Source organism: Sorex fumeus, unplaced genomic scaffold (assembly GCF_029834395.1).
Source record: "Sorex fumeus unplaced genomic scaffold, SorFum_2.1 ptg000029l, whole genome shotgun sequence".
NCBI classification, from domain to species: Eukaryota; Metazoa; Chordata; class Mammalia; order Eulipotyphla; family Soricidae; genus Sorex; species Sorex fumeus.
In genome coordinates, this window is record NW_026606086.1 from 12,544,988 (window position 1) to 12,567,266 (window position 22,279).

General features: G+C 44.0%; 1 protein-coding gene across 1 annotated transcript in view; it reads right to left on the reverse strand.

Moving 5' to 3' along the window:
* Positions 1 to 1,991: 1,991 nt before the first annotated feature.
* Positions 1,992 to 22,279, reverse strand: part of RFX7 (regulatory factor X7) — a 104,605-nt gene continuing 84,317 nt past the window's right edge. Inside the window, exons 5-9 of the mRNA XM_056115596.1 lie at positions 15,446 to 15,562; positions 13,860 to 13,944; positions 13,075 to 13,279; positions 9,547 to 9,842; positions 1,992 to 8,092 (exon numbers count right to left, since the gene is read on the reverse strand). Of these exons, the coding sequence (XP_055971571.1) occupies positions 4,814 to 8,092; positions 9,547 to 9,842; positions 13,075 to 13,279; positions 13,860 to 13,944; positions 15,446 to 15,562 (3,982 nt within the window). The 3' untranslated portion in view covers positions 1,992 to 4,813. The remainder of the gene's footprint in view (positions 8,093 to 9,546; positions 9,843 to 13,074; positions 13,280 to 13,859; positions 13,945 to 15,445; positions 15,563 to 22,279) is intronic.

Sequence of the window (22,279 nt, forward strand, 5' to 3'; positions counted from 1 at the left end):
ACCATCCCTCCCACAAAAAAAGAACGGTTATATATACACCTCCAATTAGCACATTTCTAAGAACAATCAGCCCTCTGATTGAGGGACTGTGAGCCCCTCAAAAATAGGCATGAGACCACAAGTCCCCATGATCTCCCAAAGTTGTTAAACTCATTTTAGGCAGATGACCACATACTTTAGGAGAGGGCCCTTTTCCTAGCTATCAAGAACATAACAAGAATCTAAGTAAACTTGGCATCAGTCCTCCTTTTTATCCAAAAAATTCCCTCAAAAGACTGCACAGGGTGAAGTGGGTTGTTTTAAGCAGCAGCTGTTCCGTGACCAGAGGACAAGAGACACAAAAGCAAAGATGAAGATGGAACAGAAACAATCAGATTGAGAACACGGAATTAAATGAACCCCTGAATCTCCTGTCCCCAAATACTGTTTTGGGGGCCATACCCAGCTATGCTCAAGTCTTACTTCTGGTTCTGTGCTCAGGGATTATTGAGACTACAATAATACCAGGGATCAACTCGGGTCAACCACAAGGGAAGTGTCATAAGCATCTCTCCGGTTCCTCAAATTTGTTTTTCCTCTGAAATCCTTAAACCAACAATTGTCCTTGGGGCCCCAACACTGCTGAGCTGAAATAGCAGCACACCCCAATGTCTGAACCGTGAGGTACACACTGTGTTGAATGTGGCTGGGGATTTCCCAAATAAAATTTGTGCTCACAGTTTAAGCCAGTACTGTGTTTCCTAACTTGCAGCCAAAATGGACACAGTTAAGTTCAGCCCCATTTGTTACTGGCTTCATTTCATCCTGCTAACTGTTGGCTGGCTCTTGGCCATCAATGGTTTTTCTCTTGGGCTAGAGCCATAGTACAGAAGAGCACAGTATAGCATCTGCCTTGCACCTGGCCCACCTGAGTTCAATCTCTGCCACCTCATATGGTCCCGTGAACACTGTGAAGTGTGATTTCAGAGCGCAGATCCAGGGGAAAGTCCTGACTATCGCAGAGTTTGGGTGGCCCCAAAACCAAAATAAATCCGCCCATCCCCCTTTTGCTTCCTTCTTCACTGAGATTCCCAATCATTCATTACTTTTGTTTGCTTAGAGTTCGTTTTCTTTTCTTCTTACAGAGTTTTGGTTTGCAGGCACATCTCGCGCATGTGTATTTTTAAAATTTCACCTCTCCCTTTCCAGGCTTTCTTCTTTTCTTTCAAACTTGCAAGTACCGCCATCCAAAAGCAGTTCTGTAGAGATAATGGGAATGAGTTGGCTGTTTGGCTCCAAACCTGGCTATGAGAGATATGTTCAGTCCCAGGCACCGGCTGTTTGTTTAATCTTGTTTTGTTTCAACAGTGAAACTCCATTTCAAACACCAGTTTCTTATTTTTCAAACACCGGTTTTCATTACTCTTTAGGAGCTGAAATTTCTGGCTACTTCTAAGGCTTAAAGGACCGACTCTGGGCCCAAGGACCAGGGTACTTACTACTCTGCATTTCTTTTGTCTGGGGGCCACACCGAGCATTGCTCAGGGATCACAGCTGGCAGTACCAAGGTGTCTTACTTGCTGTACTCTCTCAGGCCCCGACCTGGCATTTCTGATGCATGGAAATACCTATTCTGCTTCTGGAGACACAGACTACTTTCAAATTCTGAGTTCTGTATTATTTTTTTCTACTCTAGCTGCCTGAATACATGTATTTGGGTACTTGATAGGCTAATATCTCACGGCAAGTACTATAAAGAAGCAGAAGATCTCTTTTGCTTGGACAACATAAAGGTCGATGGCCTTGTCCCAACAGCAGAGTCTGACAAAAAGATCTGCGTATCCTCTAGATTCATGGCAGCAAGCAGATCAGCAGCTCTATTCTGTGCTGTGCTGATGTGTATCCATTTCTCTAAATTTTCACAAAATCGACAGAAGCAGGGCATCAGGTATGCCTGTAAAATGGCACGCTTGCCTGTGTAAATAGAACCCAGAAATCACCTGAAGATTCAGTCAGTTTAATATAAAATGCTTTTAATTGTTTCTGAAAACATTTAAAAAACAATTTTTGAGCACTTTCAATAAAAAAAGAGAACTGAAATGCTACTGCAATATTCAACTACTGTAGTTTCAGCAGGTACAACAGACAACAAAACACTGGGGAAATCGATCTTCTTTTTTTTTTGCACTAAATGAAAACATGAAACAGGGCTTGTTTTTGTCATTTATGGTGTAGTAAAGCACATTATAGTACAAGACTATTATATGAACCTCAGATGCACTGCACAAAAAAAAAACCACTTTCCTTCTTTTCAGTTCAAAAGTCAGTGCTTATTGCAAATATATGCAAAATTATTTACTTCATGAAGTCTTATCATGATAAACATTATGTAAAATGTTTCAAACATCAAAACAATGAAAGTAATCCAATAAAAGAACATATTCAACAATAACTAAGCAGAATTAGTAAACATAAAAAAGTGAATAACTTGTGAATAACTATGCTTGCCTGGTTATCACTGAACCAGTTTCAATACAGCCAAGAAAAAAAGAGTGGTTACAGGAATACCTTGTACTGTACAGGATAAGTCAATAACACTCATGCACATTTTGTGATCATGTATTAACATGGTGAAGCAAACTAAACTTAATTCTTCCTGCTGTAATATTCTCATGTAAGAGAATAAGAAATAGAAATATCTCATTGAGATCAATGCACATTGCTACATAAGACAATTTTATCTGTCACTTGGATGACATTTTGTCTTTTCATAATGAAACACATTTAAAAACTTTAATCTGTGGACTGAATTGGTTGCATTTATCCTAAGAGATGTGCCTACCACAGGTTCAACAAATTTAGTGCAATATATGAACCCCAGAAAGTTTGTTGGACGAATTCAACCAAATTTAAAGTGTTTGCTGCAATACTGTACATGGGGTTAAAAATCCTCCAGTCTTCATATTTTTATCAAAAAAGATTCCATTATTTTTATATTTGTAGGAAGCTAATAATGTAAACAAGGGATTAGAATGGCCTCAAAAATCTCCTTTTCAGAGTATCTCATAGAGAAAGGCTCCCATAATTTGTTACAAGAAGAAATCACACAGTTTCCTTTGGGTATTGCATACTTTGGTGTGCAGTAGTGCTGTCTCAATGTACAGTGAAGAAATAACTAGCATCAAGAAAAAAAAATCTAACAGATCATCAAATCAAGATAACAGCAAACATACACAAATGCCAATAACTATGACATTATTAATATATAAATCTCTGAGCCAACCCTAGCACCATTTATTTATCAAAATGTTAATACCCTACCTTGCAAATTTAGTGAACGATGAAATCTTATTAAATTAAACCCTTCATCATGCTTGTTAAATATTCATTGATTGTAGTTTTCTGATTGGCTTCCTAATTAAGGTATAGGAAAGCTTAGCTAGATTCAAGGTAGCACAGCAATGGTTTAACGTTAGCTTTAAAGACGTAATGGCAATATTTAAATCTCTTTGAAAACGATCTTGAAACTCACTAAGTGGAACTGTCAACTAGTGAGCTGATTTTTGTTAACATGAAATTCATAAATAACTATTCATAAAACAAAATGAGAGCCATAGAGAGAAACATTTTAAAACAAATCCTGAGTGCTTCTTTTGCAATTGTGGCTATCACAATAAATTAAGCATGTAATAAAATGCTCCTCTTCTTCAAGTATTATTGATATCCCCTTTGTTTTATCAGAGATATAAAGATTTGTGGCTTCAGACCTTAGGTGGTATAATGTTTTTGTTCAGTTTTTTAATGCTATCTCCCTCCTGTTTATTTTCAAATGGATCCTTTAAACAAGATGTATTTATTGAAATTGAATTCAGGAGGAATGAAGAAATTATTCAACTGAAGGCTTAACAATTCTGCAACTAAAGATTCCTCAAAATAAAATCATAGATTTTAGTATATGTGCATGCAGCCATTGTGAAAGAAAATGTTTTTATTTTCCTTTCTAATTCCCCAATCTCAATCACATAAACAGAAAACATTTTCCTAGCACGCTTGTGTTTATTCTATTAAATTATACTGTCTGTAGTTATTTGGGGTATGTGTGTGTGTGCGTGCGCACGCCATATTAAAAACCAACACTCTGAAATAAGAAGTAATGCAATGTCACAAATACAAATAGCTACTAGTTTTTCCTTTTAAAAGTTTTAGTGCTGCTTCTGCTTTCCTTAAATTAATATTAAATTTTCCATTATTTTCTCCTATTTAAGCCCTTCATTGTAGTTGCAAATGGTACTGAAGTCCCAGAAAGTCCTACAGAGATTTTTCATTCTACAGTAGCTCTATGCTTCAAGCCTAAATACTTAAAATAACCTGAATATTATCCCTGTTCCAAGGAAGACCTTCTTGTCTACAGTTCACCTTAGCTATGATTTCATATCTAAAAGATAATGCCAACAACAACAGAAAAAATCAATGGTTTTCTCTAAATTCTGTGCAGATCAACCAGTGACTAAAATAAATTTACACAAAATAAAGATCTAGACTGCTCTTGTAAAAGCCGGTTAGTCAATCGTTCGCTAACAATGTGATTAAATGGGGGAAATGCTGTAGAATTTAAAACCTAATACTTGTTCTTCTATCGCCTACTGTCTCTGGAAATTATCAAGAAAGAACTGAGGCAAGCCTAACCATTTCCTACTTGAAGAAACCACTTCTGCAGCAAACTCTTTTAAAATGTCACAATTAATAGTGTTTCTGCTGCGGGAGGCACTTCCATTAAGACAAATACAATACATATGTCTTTAGATACAGTGTGCTACGTATTATAAAACACAATTCAACCCAACATTTCAACAGCAGGATGGTCCTTGCTTTCTATCCACTCAAAACCTGATGGAGTCATAGAGCTCATGGATTCGCTGCAGATTTGTTGAAACAATGGGTCATTCTTTAATTCTTCCAGTGTAGCTTCATCATCTTGTCCCTGCTGACGACCCGGATCGAACAGTAGATTTGGGTCTAAAGTGTTCAAATCGTTGATGCTGCCTGAGAGCTCAGACGACAATCTGAGATCACTAGAGAAGTCAGACGCAGCACTCGTGAGATCAGAGGTGACCTGAGCTACCAACGGCTGGCTGGTCTGCAAGCTGTCTCCACTCAGTAAGTCTTTAACAGTGCTACTGAAGTCTAACTGTTGCTCTCCAATTTCGGATTGTGCTTGATTATCTTCAGGAGAAAAGCTGATCTGATCCGTGCTACTGGTTTTGGTGAGGTAAGATGGTGTTTGGAATTCATAAACCGAAGTGCTGGAATCGATCATATTCTGTGAGTTGGCACTAGGGAAAACTGGGGAGGTTTCCAAGATCTGAGTGAGATTCATCCGGGCTGTGTAATTGGAGGGTAGGTTGTTCATGCCCAAACCTCTTACTGCATCATCATTATCAGAGTCCAGTTTGCTCAACAAAACATTGGTGATTTTTTTAGTATTTGTTTGCTTCTGAAGCGCATTGGGGAAGGCTGTCTGCATCATGACTGTCAAGGGAACCGACTGGCTTCTCTGGGCTAGGTTGTTGGCACATGCATCTGCGTGAACATTTGTGAACACAGGAACTTCTGGGGTGACTGGACTTCCAAAGGGGGTCACGTTGGACCGGGGGATGTTGGATACTGGGTAGAGGGTGCTTCCACTCAGGTTCCGCTGGCGATGGACGGCAGGGCTCACACTCCGGCATCTGAAACTGCCACCGGTGGATGAATTTGTTCCTTTATTATCCAGTGGGGCAGGGACGGCAAAACCTTCCTGTTTGTTGGTGTTATTTACGGCAGTGCCCTGATGCTGCACGGGAGAGACAGGAGTTACACGGCCAAAGTGAGTGTCGAGGTGCCTGGCTTGAGCTTGGTAGGACTGTCCCGGCACAGCGAAAGCGTGAGGTTTCCTAAAACGGTCTTCTACCAAGTCCTGATAGCTTGGGAGGATGCCATGGCCAGAGACCGACGAACTGCCCACCCCACTATACCCATTGTTCATCCACTCAAGCTTGGTTTTGTCAGGGTGCGTGGCCATGGGTCTCTGCATTGGTTTCACAGGGCTACTGGAGACGATACTGGCATCATGGTACGCCATGCTGGAGCTTATCGGGGTGAAGGCAAACGGATTCCTGCATTCCACAGGGCTGGGAGGGACGCTGCTACTGCAGTTTGAGTGTGGAGTCCCAATCGGTGTGTGCCGGCTGCTTCCTAGAGCACTATCCACGGGGGTGGTTTGGGCCAGCCTCGAGCAAGGGCTCTCCCGGGACAGACCCTGAGAGCCGGCGATCATTTCCGAGGTGGGGGTGGGCGTTGGGGTGGGCGTGGGCGTGGGGGTGGGGGTGGGCGTGGGGGTGTGGATCGGGGTGCCATTGCTGTGGATCGGATGGTAGAAGTGGGAGCTGGAGGTGTGTGAGGAGGCCGGGGCTCCTGGCGTGACCGACGGACTCTGGAGGGCCATTCCCAGGCAGCTGCCATACGCGTGAGGGTTGTTCATCGCCATCTGCTGCTCCATGAGCACCAGCTCCTCCACGATGCTGTCCTGTGTGAGCTCGTCGTCGAAAGGAAAGTAGCTGTCGTGGGTCTGCGAGACCGAAGGCTCAAACTCCTTCAGCTCTGACTGGAGAGGTAACTGGTCTGAGGACTGGGCCGGGGTCTGACTCAGGGGCGACTCTTGGATCTGGCCGTGCAGCTGCTGGGGATATGGGTCCTGGGGCAGCCCTTCGAGCTCCCAAACCGACTTCTCTAACTCGCTGATGTCAGGGTGCTCAGGCATCACCCCCACGCTGACGGCCTGGGCCTCCTCACAGCCGGCAGACAGGAACTCCGGGTCCTTTGTGACCTGCTGCCATTCGCCTGGGTTGAAGCTGCCATCGGATTTCGAGTCACTGTCCAAGAGAAAGACGCTGCCTTCAAGCTTGACTTTGATATCGGGAGAGGACGACGGTGTGGCGGGCGCTTCCGAAGCCAAGTCTGTGGGGAGAAGAGCAGAAGAACTCAAGGGTGGATTTGCCACGAGGTGTGAGCTGACGTCTATGGACAGGGCGCCCGGGAGGGCAGCGCCTGCCGCGACACTCTCTGTCGTCCCTGAATGTGGGACCGCGTGGTCCTTCTTAACACTGCCTGGTTTCTGGTCTTCGACAGCTGCGGAAACTTGCTCCACAATTGGTTTCTTGACAGGAGGCACCTGGGACTCTTGCAAAGCAGAAGACAGTCGTTTCCGTGGGCTTTTAGTGCACACTTTGGGGTCTTTGTTTGCTGAGTCAGCACTAGGCGGTGAGTTGGTGCTGGTGAGAGTTAAGTTGGGGGCGGCCGTGGTGAGGGCGCTCGGGCTTTGATCGCTGCCTGCTGGCGCGGGCTGGGTTTCTCCACAGCGGCTCTTACATTTGGTCCTCTGGCCACAGACCTTCGACGCTTTGACTTCCACGGCACCTTCGCTGGAAGGTTTCTGCACGGCTCCATCTGACGTGCTTTTCTGCCCCAGAAGGGCACTCGGTGTTGCTTTGGGAGTTTTATTCCCCTCCGAACTGTCTTGGCACTGTGCCACCTGCTGTTCGTCCGAGGAGATCTCAGGTTCCATCTTGACCTCCACTGCGGACGAACACCCGCCGCTGCTGCCCTTGGATCCAGGAGACTGAAGTGAGACAACGGAGCCGTTTTTGATCTGTGGGAAGGTTCTCGACTCTTCCGTGGCTCCCGGAGCACTGTTTGCTGAGGCAGACTGTTTAACAGGGGCGCTGCTGCTGTTGCTGGCTGTCAGGGAGATGGCTGTCATCTTCACCACGTTCAGAGAGCTCATGTGGGAAGTGGGCACGACAGCAGTTTTGATGGGGCTGCTCGTGAAGAGGACAGTTGTTGGAGAGCGGATGGTGAGAGCACTGGAGTTGGCTGGCTTCGGCAGGATCTGAGGGTACCGGTGCCGGGCAGAGCGGTCCCCGCCGGGACTGGCTGGGACATTCTGAGGAGTCTTTGGTGCCTGTTTCACAGACTGCATGTGCTGAGTGACCACCTGAACATTGAGGGGAAGAACTTTGCCATCAGAAGAACTCATCGGACTCGGGGAAGTTACCAACTGCCTGGTCCGCTGGACCTGTTGGGTGAGAAACAAGCACAAGAGAAAACCGTGATGCAAGTCTCGGAGAGAAAGAATGACTCACGCTTCTAGGAGGAACTCCCGTACTGGTGTGGCATCACACAGGGGAGTTAATAAATGTCATGCTCAAAGGAAAAGAAACAAAGGAATTTCCTATATTAAGGGCTTTTCAAGACAAGGGTCTGCACAACAAGGCACATGAATATAGTAAATGCACCATGGTGTAAGGTGAGTTATAAAATGCAGTATATAATGGAAGAAGAACATTGACATTCTTTTCAACCAGTAAAATTAGGACTGTCACACTGGTGATAACTACATGCCAGGGTGAAACTTTTTAAGGATTTGTATGAAGGGGAGACATAATCTCAAAGGAATAGGAACTAGAACTGTCTCTGGAACCCTGTACCAGGAAGGTAACTCACCCACAGGAAAGCCTTCTTGTAACTGGATCTAACCTGGAGGACAGTGCTAAGTCTCCATGAATAAGGGTTCTGAGAAAAACACCGACTCCCTAAGTTTGTTTGTTCTACAGCAAACGATGCAAGAGTGTGCTTACCAATTATTCCATATTTTAATGTCAGGATGTTGCCACAAAATGTCACAGAGAAAGAAAAACCAAGATCAAGTGTTTCTATCATTATGTCATCAATAGTAGCATTGAACACTTGCGTTAGAGTGATGCACTCTCAATTCGAGAGCCCTTTCACGGCGCCTCAGTTGAGACAGGAGAAGCGCAGGTCACCTCCGTTTGTTGATAAGGAAACAAACTGAGGTGCTAACACACTGGATTTCACACAGCAAGTCATAAAGAAAGGCTGTCATGAAAATGCTATCCGTACACATCATTATCTGCCTCAACTAAATGTTCTGTATCACTGTATTGCTGTCATCCTGTTGTTCATCGATTTGCTCGAACAGGTGCCAGTAACGTCTCCATTCATCCTAGCCCTGAGATTTTAGCCTCCAATACAGTGCCGTATTGGAGGCTCTTTCAGGGTCAGGAGAATGAGACCCGTTATTGTTACTGTTTTTGGCACATCGAATACACCATGGGAAGCTTGCCAGGCTCTTCCAAAAGTAACTGATCATATACCATAAACAATATGATATATGGTATATGATATATGGTATATGATCAGTTACAAGTAAATATTAGTTTATTTTTTTTAATGTTTGTAATTGTGGCACCTTGGATAAGCTACAGATGAAAAATGGTAAAATAATTCATCTCTTACATAAAGCTCTGACTGGTTACAGGCATTCTTTAAACGTGTTAGAGCTTTGTATTTTTATGTACATATTTAGTTCACTTTGTGATCAATAATCTGTGTCCTGTCGTCAATGGACTGAAGCTGAGCTTGGTCTGTGATCACAGACTCTAGTGCCTGACACTTCTGTCTCCTTCTACCACCATCCCAGAAAGGCCAAACACTCTCAAAAGACATTACCGGAATGGGACTAGGAACAGCTGCCACTACTATGCCAATGGGCTGAGGAGAAAGGATCGCAGGGTTCCCATTTGGAAGACTCGTCACTCCATTGGTGGTGGCGCCTTCTGATTTTTTTGTTGAGGACTCTCCTGGCAGAGGGGACTGCAGTTTCTGTTCTTGCTGTTTCTTCTGGATTTTGCGTTGCAACTGCTGTTTAGCATCAATAGGAGATGGCAAAGTCTTCACTTGAGGCTGAAAGGAATTACTTTCAGCTGTAGGTACAAAGGCAGAGGGCTGGGCAATTCCTTTAATTCCTGAAAATAAACAGAAAGCAAAGTTAAAATAAATACTTCCATCGAGAAGGCAGATACGACTCAGTTTCCTTGAATATGTTGCCATTTACTGGACAAAGAGACCCAAACCAGCAGATGTGATTCAACTCAGGGAAATAGTTTTAGCTACGTAAGTAAGTATGGATGAAGATTTTGAAGAGTAGCAGTATCACAAATGCAGAAAAGGCAAGGCAACTGTCAACAACACTTTTTATCAGCCAGTCTCAGTTAATGTCTTTCTCCTCTTTCTAGTAAGGAAACTTGTGCATTTTCATATTAATATTAGAGCCGTCAGTGGTACGCAATATGTGAAGTCATCTATATCTTAGAAAAATTCTGTACGAGGAAAACCAGTCTTTAATTTTACCACAAACGCATAAAAAATTTAACTGCTACTAAATAGTTATTCTACTGTGATTTTTGGAGAAATTAAGCATTTTCTTGAGGTTTCAGACTGCAACCTTTTTTTAGGTCACTGCAGTATAAAAACATCGCTGAGTAAATTTTGGGGGGAGGAGGCGGCAGGGGCAGTGGACCTCACCCACTGGTGCTTAGTGGCTTACTCCTGGCAGCACGTGGGGACCCAATGCAGTGCCAAGACTCAAACTGGGGTCAGTCTCACAAAAGCCAAGCACCTTAATCCCTGTAAAATTGCTCGGCTCCTAAGAAAACTTTTAAGAGCAGTAAGAACAGCAACGTCAAGGAAAGAAAATGACAAATCTTAATTTAAGGAAAACTACTGATGCAGTGCAACAGGTTTCTTAAAAGCTCACTTCACACCTAGGGGATGGTATGAACAGTGAAGGGAGGACGAACAGGGGACAGTGTCCTGGTGCTCAAGCGTCCCTCCCTCTCCCGGCCCAGTCAGGTTTCTGTAACTCCCAGCGGCAACTCTTCAGGGAGAGGAGGGGAGTGACCGCAAACTCTCCCACACATGCAGCTTTCAACAGCCCTCATCTTCTGACCAGAGCTCTCATTATCACCGAGGTCTGCTCCTTTCTTTTCAAATATATTTTGGGTCACAGCACTCTTAACACTTCTCTCACCTGGCTCAGAGCTTGGCTCTCTACCTCTTCTGCCAGGGTTTCTGGATGGAAACAAATTCCAAACAGCTGACTTATGAAAGGACACTTGTAACACAAACTGTTCTGATCACGGAGACTGTATAGCTATAAAACCAAACTGACCTTCAAGGGATGAAGATGAAAACACTACCAAGGATATTACACACACACACACACACACACACACACACACACACGGCAAGGGTTTTGAGATTTTAAAACATTTAAAAATTAAAAAAAAAAAAGACTTATTTATTTAAGTCATCTTGTAGGTGCTAGCAGCAGGAGAAAGTTGAAGGGTCCTATCTTTTAATGCCTTATTCTGCAGGGTCTGGAAAGACAGTATAGGGGAGAGGGCACTTGCCTTGCACGTAGCGGACCCAGGTATCTTTCCCCGCACTACGTACGATCCCCTGAGCACTGCCAGGCACAGAGCCAGGAGTAAATCCTGGGCACAGCTGTGTGTGGGTCGTCCCCATCTCCCAAAGACCTCCAGAAAAAAAAATTGGAAAAACAAACGTACCTTTTTCTTCAGAAGGTAAGACAATAGTAAGTGTAATGGAGTTAACCTGGGCTATAAAAACATAGAAATCAGGACTTAAACCCTTAAATCACTTTTTTTTCTGCCCATGAAAAAAAATCACCTAACCTCTTTGAAAATGGGCGGAAATATCCTTGGTTCTGTAGGGCTGCCCTGGCTGCACCGAGATTCTAAGGTAAGAAGTGCTGCCCTGGCCTTTCCTGCTCCTAGAGTATAAGGACACAATTCAGGTTATACAGTTTATAACACACAAAAATCTATGATAGGGTTTGCTTTTGGTTTTTATTTTTTGATTCTTTGGGGCTGGAGCGATAGCACAGCGGGTAGGGCGTCTGCCTTGCACGCAGCCAACATGGCCAACCCGAGTTCGATTCCTCCGCCCCTCTCGGAGAGCCCGGCAAGCTACCGAGAGTATTCGATATGCCAGACACAGTAACAACAAAGTCTCCAATGGAGATGTTACTGGGCCCGCTCGAGCAAATCGATGATCAACGGGAGGGCCTTTACCTTTACCTTATTCTTTGGGTCAAATTGGCCTGTGCTCATACTCCTGGCTCTGTGCTCAGAGGACCGTATAGAGTGCCAGGGATCAAACCTAGATGATAGCAGACTGGCAAATGCTTTAACTCCTGTACTAACTCTCTGGCCCCACCATGACAAGGTTCTTACAAGAGATTTATTTTGTTGAACTCTCTCATAGATACACCCCTGCCCCCATGCTGTTTCCAACAGTTATATGTGCTGTAAGAAAAGGATTATTAAAATGAAGATTACAAAAGCAATCTGAGACTATGATTTTAGTTGACATAAATCTACTGCAGGTTAAAAAAATGTTTTGGCTTTTCTTTTGGTATTGTGAGCCATAGCCAGTAGTGCTCAGGGTTCACTCCTGATGGGGAGGGGGAATGACACAGGGTGTCAAAGGGGAATCCTGAGTCAGGTACAAGTACCCTGCCGCTGTACTAGCTCTCTGGCCTCAGATTTTAGTATTTTTCACATGAATGATCGTTGGAAAACAGCTTTCATGGTAATACACTTTTTCACAGGAACAATGTTCATAGATCATTTAATCTATAAGCATTCGTTTAAGTACTGCAAGTCACTTTAGAGGTAATCTTTTGCTGTTTTTTGTTTGCTTTTTTTCTGACCACAGCAGACAGTGCTCTGGGGTTACTCTTGCCTGGTCCCTGAGGATCCCTCCCACCAGTATTGGGGGGGGACCATGCAGTGCTGGGGATTAGAGGTGGGCCCAACGCATATTGAGCATAAACTCGGCCCCTTGGGCTCTTTCTCTGGCCCTTAATCTTCTTTTTGTCACACTGATTACAACAGATTAACATGCTTAAAAGTATTTGTGCAAAGTATCCTCTACATTTGAAAGTAGCATCCATGTATTCAGGGAATGAACTTACCCAAAACAAAATGATTAACTTTAAACTTTAGAATCAAAAGATGTATGAGAAGCTCACTTGAGTGTAGTGCTGAGAGGAGAGGAATCTCACAGAAAGTACTAAGAAGGCATGGACATTCTTTGACCAATCTCCCGAGCTCCTGACTCTGAATATGCTGCCACCCTGTTAACCCTTGCTCGTTAACAGAGGCTGCGTACCTGGTGGTGCCGCTGCCATCACAGACAGCGCCGCCATGGACTTGGTGCCTATATAGTGACTTTTCACCAGGAAGCGGGCTAACTCCAAGACTGTGTCGAATGGCTGGCTCAGCACCTTCTGGGCCCACTCACACACGAGGTGGCAAGCCGAAGAGATGACTTCCTCATCAATGTTTTGCTGTCCAGAAGGTTCGGCTCCTTCCAGCTAAACGATAGAAAAAAGCCAACTTTAGAGCGATTAGAGAAACTACACTGGAGGCGAGAGACCCATTCTTCGCAACAGACACGACACGGTCGAAATCTGCTGGTGAAAGCACTATGGAGTGACCCACAAGTGGGCCTTGCTGACTAAGAGGCCTTAAGTCCATCCATGCAGCAGCATGCTGTGACTCTAACGGCTGGGGAACACATAGACCAACAGATCTTCCGAATCTTCCTAAAAGCCTTTTCCACACAACATCCCCCAAATAAACTGTCACGACCCAGATTTCTCTTTTCAAAACATGTGTCCCATAGACACTATTCTACAACTTTATTCTTCCTCCTGGTAACATCCACACTCTGTTGATATATATCATGAGTAACACAGTACATCCTCAACTCTAGACCTGCAGCTAACTACATGGGTGACACTGTTCAGCCACAGTTGAGTATTCTGGGGTCCATCAACTTTGTGAAAGGTACAATTCCCAGTTGTTGGGCTTTATTCAAAAGAGACTACTGTAGAAGGCATTTCCATACTAACATGAAGGTCCAATTCTACTTATTAAAAAGAAAATTCTTACCCCATCTCCAGTTTTGTGAAAGTCGAGATTGGGCAGCGTTGGCATGTGGACAAAAGCTTTTTTCCGTAGTCCACTGTAGCAATATGTAATAAGCCATTAAGGTCTAAAGTACTCTAAGTGAAATGAACTTGCTCACGTCATCACCACTTGCACAGGAGGAAACACATATGAAAGAAGAGTATCTTCAACAACATAGCCAATGAGAGAAACCAGAATACTAGAACACAGGAGACTCTTCCTCTTGGGAAACCAGAATATTACGGTTTTACATGAAGCAAAAACGGTTCTCATCTGTTATAAATTTTATGAATAAATAATTCCTCCTAGGCCTGCCAGTTGTCAGTCACAAACAGGTTGGAAGGAAAGAAGTATCAGATGGAAACCTGGCACGGTCAAGGGAAATTTCAGCCCAGGGCCCTGGAACCAAAACAGCTCCTCGGAGTGTCACAAGGCTTTTAACTTTTTCCTTTCTCTTTTTTTCACTGAAACACATGGGATTATCACCTGTAACATGCCAAAGACACAGCAAGGCACTTCTGTCTGTGCTTAGGAGACAAGGGTAGATTATACAACAAGTGCCTAGAGAATCCGTGGGGCCATTTTCGAAAACAGTCCGGAGTGGTGACAGAGTGAGTCTCTATCTCCTTCCTTACATCTCTGCACCCTGAAGTGAGCGACCGAAGACTCAGATGTGTCTATGATCTGAGAGGTAACCCAGGCTTATCCTCTGACATCCTATGTCATTAGGGAGATGCCCCAGGGCCTGACATATGTTTTCAAATGTTGAGCCACATCTCTGGCTCCAGAGTGAAATTTTAAGCTCTGACGTTGGCCTAGAACTGAGAGAAGTAATACATATGCAGTACAATATGCACAACCCTATTTTCTAATTGTCTTAGAGTGGAAAGAGGTTGACTAAATTAAAATAGTTTAGTTCTTTACTTCTGATTGCTCAATGTTTTTTCTATGCCCTGCTTTCTTTTTCTTCCTTTATGGGGTTGGGGGGACACCTGTGAGGCTCAGGGACTGCTCTTGGTTTTGTGTGCCTGGAATCGAGCCCAGACCTCCTGGGTACAGGGCACATACCCCCACCCTTTGAGCCTGCTCCCCTGCCCTCTCTCTAGCTTTCCTTCTAACACAGGCTTTAAAAGGCAGTCTGGAAAACATATTCATCTTCTCTTCCAATTTCTACACATAAGAAGCTGTTCTGAATGTTGTTATGTATTTTGTCAAGGACACTCCTGTGTCTAAATTAGAGGAAAAAGATACGTGAGCATCTTTCTCTACTCTCACTGTACTACACAATTGCCATAACTTAAAGAAAAGGAGATAAGACCATGAAACGCGACAGTGAGTGAGATGAATTCTACCACGATCCGAGAAATGACTACTTGGGATTTCTCTTCTCGTCTGAGACATATTCAGGAAGACATCACTTGTGATAACTATACCAAATACTTTTGACCTGTGTACACTTGAGTTTAAACACAGTTCTATTTGATGGCAACAACAGCTACCTTGCAGAGAGTGTTTTGTAGTAAGCGAGAACACAGAACGAATTAAGAAATCATTCTGGTAAAGGATATTTAGATTTGCCTCTTGTGCCCAGACGACGTGCCTTCATGTTTGGAAAGACATTTTTCATGATCTTCCCAAAGTCAGCAGCGCTTAATGGATGGTAACCGAGATTGTCACAATAGCTCCTGCAAAAGAAGGAAGGACCAAGTTAGAGAGCAACAGAACTGAGAGCTCTGGAGCATAGTTCTCTTCCAACGGAGTCAGAAACCTTCGACAAAAGTGGAAAGGTACAGCAAGCAACTGAACAGGATTCTCACGGAGAGATGACCGTCCCTGTACTGGAATGAGCGTATTCAACTGAATTCGCAGAACACTTATGTTTCCACCTTTGGGTCAAGCTCACATCATGTGATCATTTCTAAAAGAAACACAATCTAAGTCAGACATCAGAGATGGTACATGGTTTATTTAACATAAAGACACCAAGTGTTCAAGTGTTGGGACATGGCTCAGGTGGCAGCCAGCATATCTGAGGCCCTGGATTTGAACACTGTCTCCCCTTCTCCTCCCACAGAGATCCACTGTGTATGGCCCCTGCAACTAGCAAAAAAAAAAAAAAGAAGCAAGCATGTATTTTGGGCCCAGGATGTATGTAGCTCAGTTGTAGAATGCAGGCTTCACTTATCTGAGATCCTGGATTAAATCCCAGCCTTGAGAAAAAAAATGTTGAAACTTAAAAGGAAACTTGAGATCACCTGTAGCAGTGTTTCCCAAAGTAAAAGATACCACCTTCTCACTCTCAGGGTGCTGGAACAATCTAGTGGCAGTGGCCTTGGGTACAACTGGGGGAACATTTAGCAAAGGTAAATGTCCAGAGGGGACAGAAACCTACATGAATTTAGAAACTTCTGAACACCAATACACTCAATTTTACTGACAAGAGGAAAAGCCAAGGTGCAGAGAGGTTCTAAAGGTGCAGGACATGCTCTCCACCCCTCATCCCTATGACTGCCAAAAGAGCAACCTGTGAAGCTGCAAGTGAAACCAGTGCTACAAGCCAAGTCTTACAACTGTGGGCTGGAGGTAAAAGACCAATTCCGCCGCCCCCATCAACTCCCAAAGTTCTGCAGCAGGCCAAGGCCACATCCTATTCCAGCCACCAAGGCCATCACCACTGGCTTTTTGGAAGAGCCAGCACCCTTTTTTGGAAAAGACCAAAGAGAAGGCCAGTGACATCCCAAAAGAATTTAATCCCCCCCCCCCACACACACACTAAATATCAATCAACAGGTAGTTTCATTTATTCTTTTTGGTTTGGGGGCCACACCTGGCTGTGCTTAGGGCTTACTCCTGGAAGGGATTGGGGGACGATATGGGATCCTGGGAACTGAAGTGGGGTGGGCTGCGTGCAAGGCTAGCGTCCTCCTATTCTGCTATTACTCTGGCCCCTACATGTGGTTTCTGGATGAAGACATTTTGTCACTGAGCGCCATCGAGCAACGAAGACAGGAAACACCGAGCAGGCAGGACTTAGGTTCTTCAGCTGCTGGCTGTCCTAGGAATATCCTTGAAGGGTCCTGTGCTCAACAAGTCAGGCTCGGATCCAGGTGCCAGAGACTCCTGGGAGCCTGAGTGGAGAAAAGCCTGATCCGGAGACAATGGTGCCCTCTCTTCCTCCACACCAAGTTCTCCAGGGGGCAGAGAAGGAAGAAAGGAGCTGCCAGCAAAGTCAACAGTCACCCATGCTGAAGTGCGGGGAGAACGGAAGAGAGCCAACATGTATGTATGGACGATTCCTTGGTAGGCAATGAGATGTGTCATACTCCAACTGGGCCTGCATGTGATTCTCTCAATGCGGCTCGGAGTCCAAGGTCTGAGACACAGAGGTGGTTCCTTTGAGGGTACTGACAATGGAAGTGAATCACATCAAATCATTACCTTTTCAGTGGCAGGTTTTGTTACTCATTTTTTTTTTTTTTTGCTTATTTTTGTGCCACACCCATCAGTGCTCAGGGATCATTTCTTGCTGGACTCAGGGGACTCTCAGGGGAATCCCCTCCCCCGAACTTCGATGGATAACATCCTAGACAAAGACTTTTTCCTGCTGCACTATCTCTCATTAGTCATTTTTATAGCATAAGTGAGTGCGTGCATGCCCTCCATTCCTCGCCCCCCCCCCATCCACTCACAAATGAGGTTATTCTCAGGGACCTGACATGCACCTTTTCTACTCAGAACATTGCAGCATTGCTTTTCTTCCTTTAAGTCACAGTTTTGTCTAAATCTGTTTTGGTCCATGTGATGTGTTTATAACAGTGTCAGTTTTGGAGGGGATTTGGAGGGATCTCTTCTGCCTCCCCTCCAGCTCTTGTACCACACACACCTTGCCATGCTTCCTACCATGATGTATATGTGTCACCAGTCACACTGACTTGTCTGTCTTCACACTGCAAATTCAACCCGGGGGGTGGGTGGGGGGCGCTAGAGATCTGCCCCTCCCCATATTCCCAGCACCACAGGCAAAAATGAAGCATTCACATCAAGTCCACCCGCCATGGAGGCTTAATAATGACAACTATGTCACATCTTAAAAAACACAAGAGATTTTTCAAGATATACAAAAGGATGAAAAACAGAACACAGCCACTGGCTCCAGTGACAGTTCTGGAAGGTGAAGCATTCCCTGCCTCCGCAACAAAATGAGATCAAGTGAGAAATGGAGGATCGGGGACAAGAGATGGAATATCCATTCTCTTCTTCAGTGATGGCAACTGTGATCCTCTTTCATTGTATTAGTTTACCAAGCATGTTTTAAAAATAGTTTTAGTACTATATATTTTACTTTTTGTTATTTGGGGCCACACCTGGTGATGCTCAAGGGTTACTCTTGGCTCTGCACTTAGGAATTACTCCTGGTGATATTTGGGGGGCCACATGGAGGGCTGGAGCTTGAACCCAGGACAGCCATGTGCAAGGCAAGTGCCCTATCTGCTGTGCTATGGGTCTAACCATTACCAAGTATGGGAACAAGTGAAATGATAGCAAAGTATCAAGAGGATGCAAAGTGAACTGTCAGAATAAACTGATCCCAACCCAGTGTGATTTCATAATATAACCAGGCAAATTCATCTGAATTTGATTCTTATTTCTTCCACTTAGAAGAATAAATTTTTGCTTATTTTTGGGATTAGTATTATTTCTACAATGGCTACATTTAAAGAAAAATTTTTTTGGTGGGGATAAAAGAAACTACAAACATAGATACCGTACAAATCAAGAGTAGGCAATGTTAAGAATAAAATGAAACAGCCAACTAGTCTCTCACATTTTAAGAAAAGTAGTCTTCATTTTAAAACAGCAATAAGATACTGGACCAGATCTTTATTTCTTTAATTCTGCGAAATCTTAGAACTAGAAGTAAGTTTGCAAGTTGTGCAGTTAACGTCTTGCTGACAGGAAAATGACCATATTCTTAAATTACGGGTTATGTCGATGTAATCACTTTCCCCAACTGGGGTAGAGGCAGGTGGTTCCACATTGTAAAGGAGCCTTTTCATTTACAGTGGTTCTAATATTCAAAGAAAAAAGAACTCATACTTGTACCTCTTTCCAGTGGGAAGATTCAGCTCTTCAGTGAATCTGGTCTTAATTTAATGAAGAATTTAAAGGACATCTATTCATAATTTGGAAAGCAGTAATGTGTAACAAGACATACATTATTTGAGACCACGCGCTAAAAGACCTTCGTTACATTTTATTTTGATGCTTCATAATTTAACTGCAATTTGATCAGAGGACATGGAGACAATTAACACTTAACTCAGTGTTGTTTTGTGTTTACACAAACCTGAAAACGAGAGAAGGAACAGAATAGACTGTGTTCTGTTCACAGAACACTTTAATATCATTCTTAAAATGAGATCATTTGTGTTTTTTTTGGTCTCACTCTCTAAAAATAATGCCTTTAAGAATTTTAAGATTAGAAATTAAGTTAACAGCTCTCTGGAAAGAAAGATGGCGGCCGCATGGAAGCCTTGTGGAAAGCAGGTTTGAGCCGGGGCTGGCGGGAGCGGCAGGGACCTCATGGGAAGGGGGGCTTTGTGGGCCGTCCCCCATGCCCCACCGAGGTCGCCAGCTGCCCCCCACGAGCGGCTCTCCGGCACGGCCACGGCCCCGGAGGCACAAGGACTTAGCACAGAGAACCAGCCGCTTGGAGCAGAAAAGCAAATGGACTTGTGTTAAACCGCGCCACCAAGCCAGCCCGGAGGGGAAAGGGCGTTGACCGGCCCGCCCGCTCCTCTCTGGAAAGAAAGATGGCGGCCGCACGGGAGCCTTGTGGAAAGCAGGTTTGAGCCGGGGCTGGCGGGAGCGGCACCGGCACGGCCACGACTCCAGGGCACAGAAACCAATCTCTTAACTAGCTAACTTTTAATAGAAATTCTTCCAGGGTCAATAAGTAAAATAGCAGAAATTCAAAACCGCGTGGCCGCGATAGCGATAGACATCATTTTATTCTTAAATGAAGTTGTAGAAAGCAAATCATTTCACAACGCTGTTTCAGCATGTCTGATTGTGGGGGGTGGGTCGTAAACTCTAAACAATAATTGTGCATCTTCTATCGAAATAATCTATCTAGTCAAAGTAGATAGAGTATTAACTAGAACTCATCTGCCTCACAAGAATTGGGAGGGGTGGGAGGTAGGGGTCTATTGGGGTTCGGGGTTAAAAATGAGTATTGGTAAAGGGAAATGTGTTTGGTATCTACATGACTGAGACCTAAACCCGAAAGCTCTGTAACTTTTCCCACAGTGATTCAATAAATAAATAAATTATAAAAAAAAAAAAAGAAATTAACATTCAACCTTGCCATAAACAGGTAGAGTCCTCGGTAGGGTAAGCCAATCAGTAATGTTCATTCTTTCTATTTACAAATTAATATATAAGTTAAAGAGAAACACTGTTTAAAGGTACAAAAATACAAACAAAAAATTGGGGGTGGGGGGGCTGGAGCAATAGCACAGCAGGTAGGGCGCTGGATTCCCAGCATCCCATATGGACCCCTGAGCACCGCCAGGGGTAATTCCTGAGCGCAGAGCCAGGAGTAACCCCTGTGCATCGCTGGGTGCGACCTGAAAAAGCAAAAAAAAAAAAAAAAAAAAATCGGGGGGGGGGGGGCAAACAGCCACAGGATACCTAACCTGATGCCCTCTGCTGTCATTTTAATAGCAATAATTTATTTTTCCTAGTAACTGTGATGCAGGTTTTTTCCCCATTGGATATAGTTTCTAGATTGTGGAAATCTATAATTTCTAGATTTCAGAGAAAAATCTAGAAAGGATCTGGTATTCTAGCCTGGCCCACCAATGTTACTGGTGAATGAAAAAAATTTCATTACTAATTAATGACAGTAAGTAAATCAGAGGGCTTGGAAAGCATCTCAGTTATAGCACTGACTCCCACGTCTCCCAACATTCACAAACACATGCATACAACAAGAATTAATAGTTTTCTATTGAAAATTGTTTTTTTTTTTTTAACAAATCCAAGCTTCCATAGGCTGAGCATTTACATATTATACATCAACGATCTTCAACCACCAATCACATAGGTGCATAGGTGCCCAAAACAAAAACAAAAAACAAAAAAACAACCATTGGAAACATTTTTAATATATCATCATTAATAGGTGACGAGATCAAAATCTGTACCACTTTTCTGGCCCACTAGTGTATTTTGAGAGACTCACACACGACTTAGGCGCCCTTACAGAGAGTGGCGCAGGCTCTCCAGCACTTTGATGAGGAGGAGATGCAGTGACTATGTAGTATAAGAATAGAAGCAAACACTGCTGTAAGCCACGAGACCTGCATTTAAAAGTAAGTTACAAAACTATTAAAATATTTGCTAGGAAATCCAGAAGATGAATGAAGTAAAAGCAAAACATTGAAAAAGATCAAACATTGAGTTAACTCCAACTGTTGAAAGTAGTGAAAGCCTCCACTATTTTTTTTTGGGGGGGTGGGGAGGGAGCCACCCCCAGCTGTGCTCAGGGCTGACTTCTGACTCTGTGCTCAGGGGTCACTCTTGCCAGCAATTGGGAGATAATATATGGCACTGGGGATTGAACGAGGGTCAGTTGCATGCAAGGCGAGTGCCTTCCCAACTGTACCATTTTTCTCTATTTATGAGGTGCACTTAGGTCCTAAAATCATGGAGAGAAAACTCCTTGCCTGACAACCTGATCACAGAACAGACCTGATTTTCCTAACAACTCCATGTTGTCTGGGGGGCAAGGCTAACACCCCTGGCTCTGAGAGTGCTGCAGCAGAGCAGGGCGTGAGGAACGCGATGGCTTGATGTCCCAGAGCACAGCAGGGAAAACATCGCACAGTGTGCTGAGAGAGGGGGTGTCTTTTAGTTTGGGTCCGGGAGAGAAAAGGAGTCATCAGAAGCACTATTAAGCCAAAAGAAGACTAAAATCAACTTGATCACTTGACTTCCCATTAATCGTTGATTTCCTCAAGCGGGCGCCAGTAACATCTCCATTTGTCCCTGTCGCATGCTACTGTAGCCCAATGGCGTCTGTTTGCTCTAGGAACATGAAGAGCCTCAAACCGATCGTTCATGATCTTGATGAAGAAGTCTGACCATCTGGTAGGTGGGCAGCCATGCGGTCTTTTGACATCCCGTGGAATCCAGTCGGTAACAGCTCTAATCCAGCGATCGTCTTTAAATCTCATTACGTGACAGCCCACCTGATTTTTGACACCTTGGCAAACGAGACAGAGTCCCTGATTCTTGATCATCAACGGAGGTCGGAACTCCGGATTCTTTCTCTCATTTGGGTGAAACGTGATATTCCAAGCATAGCTCTTTCAATTCCTCTTTGGGAGACCCTAATA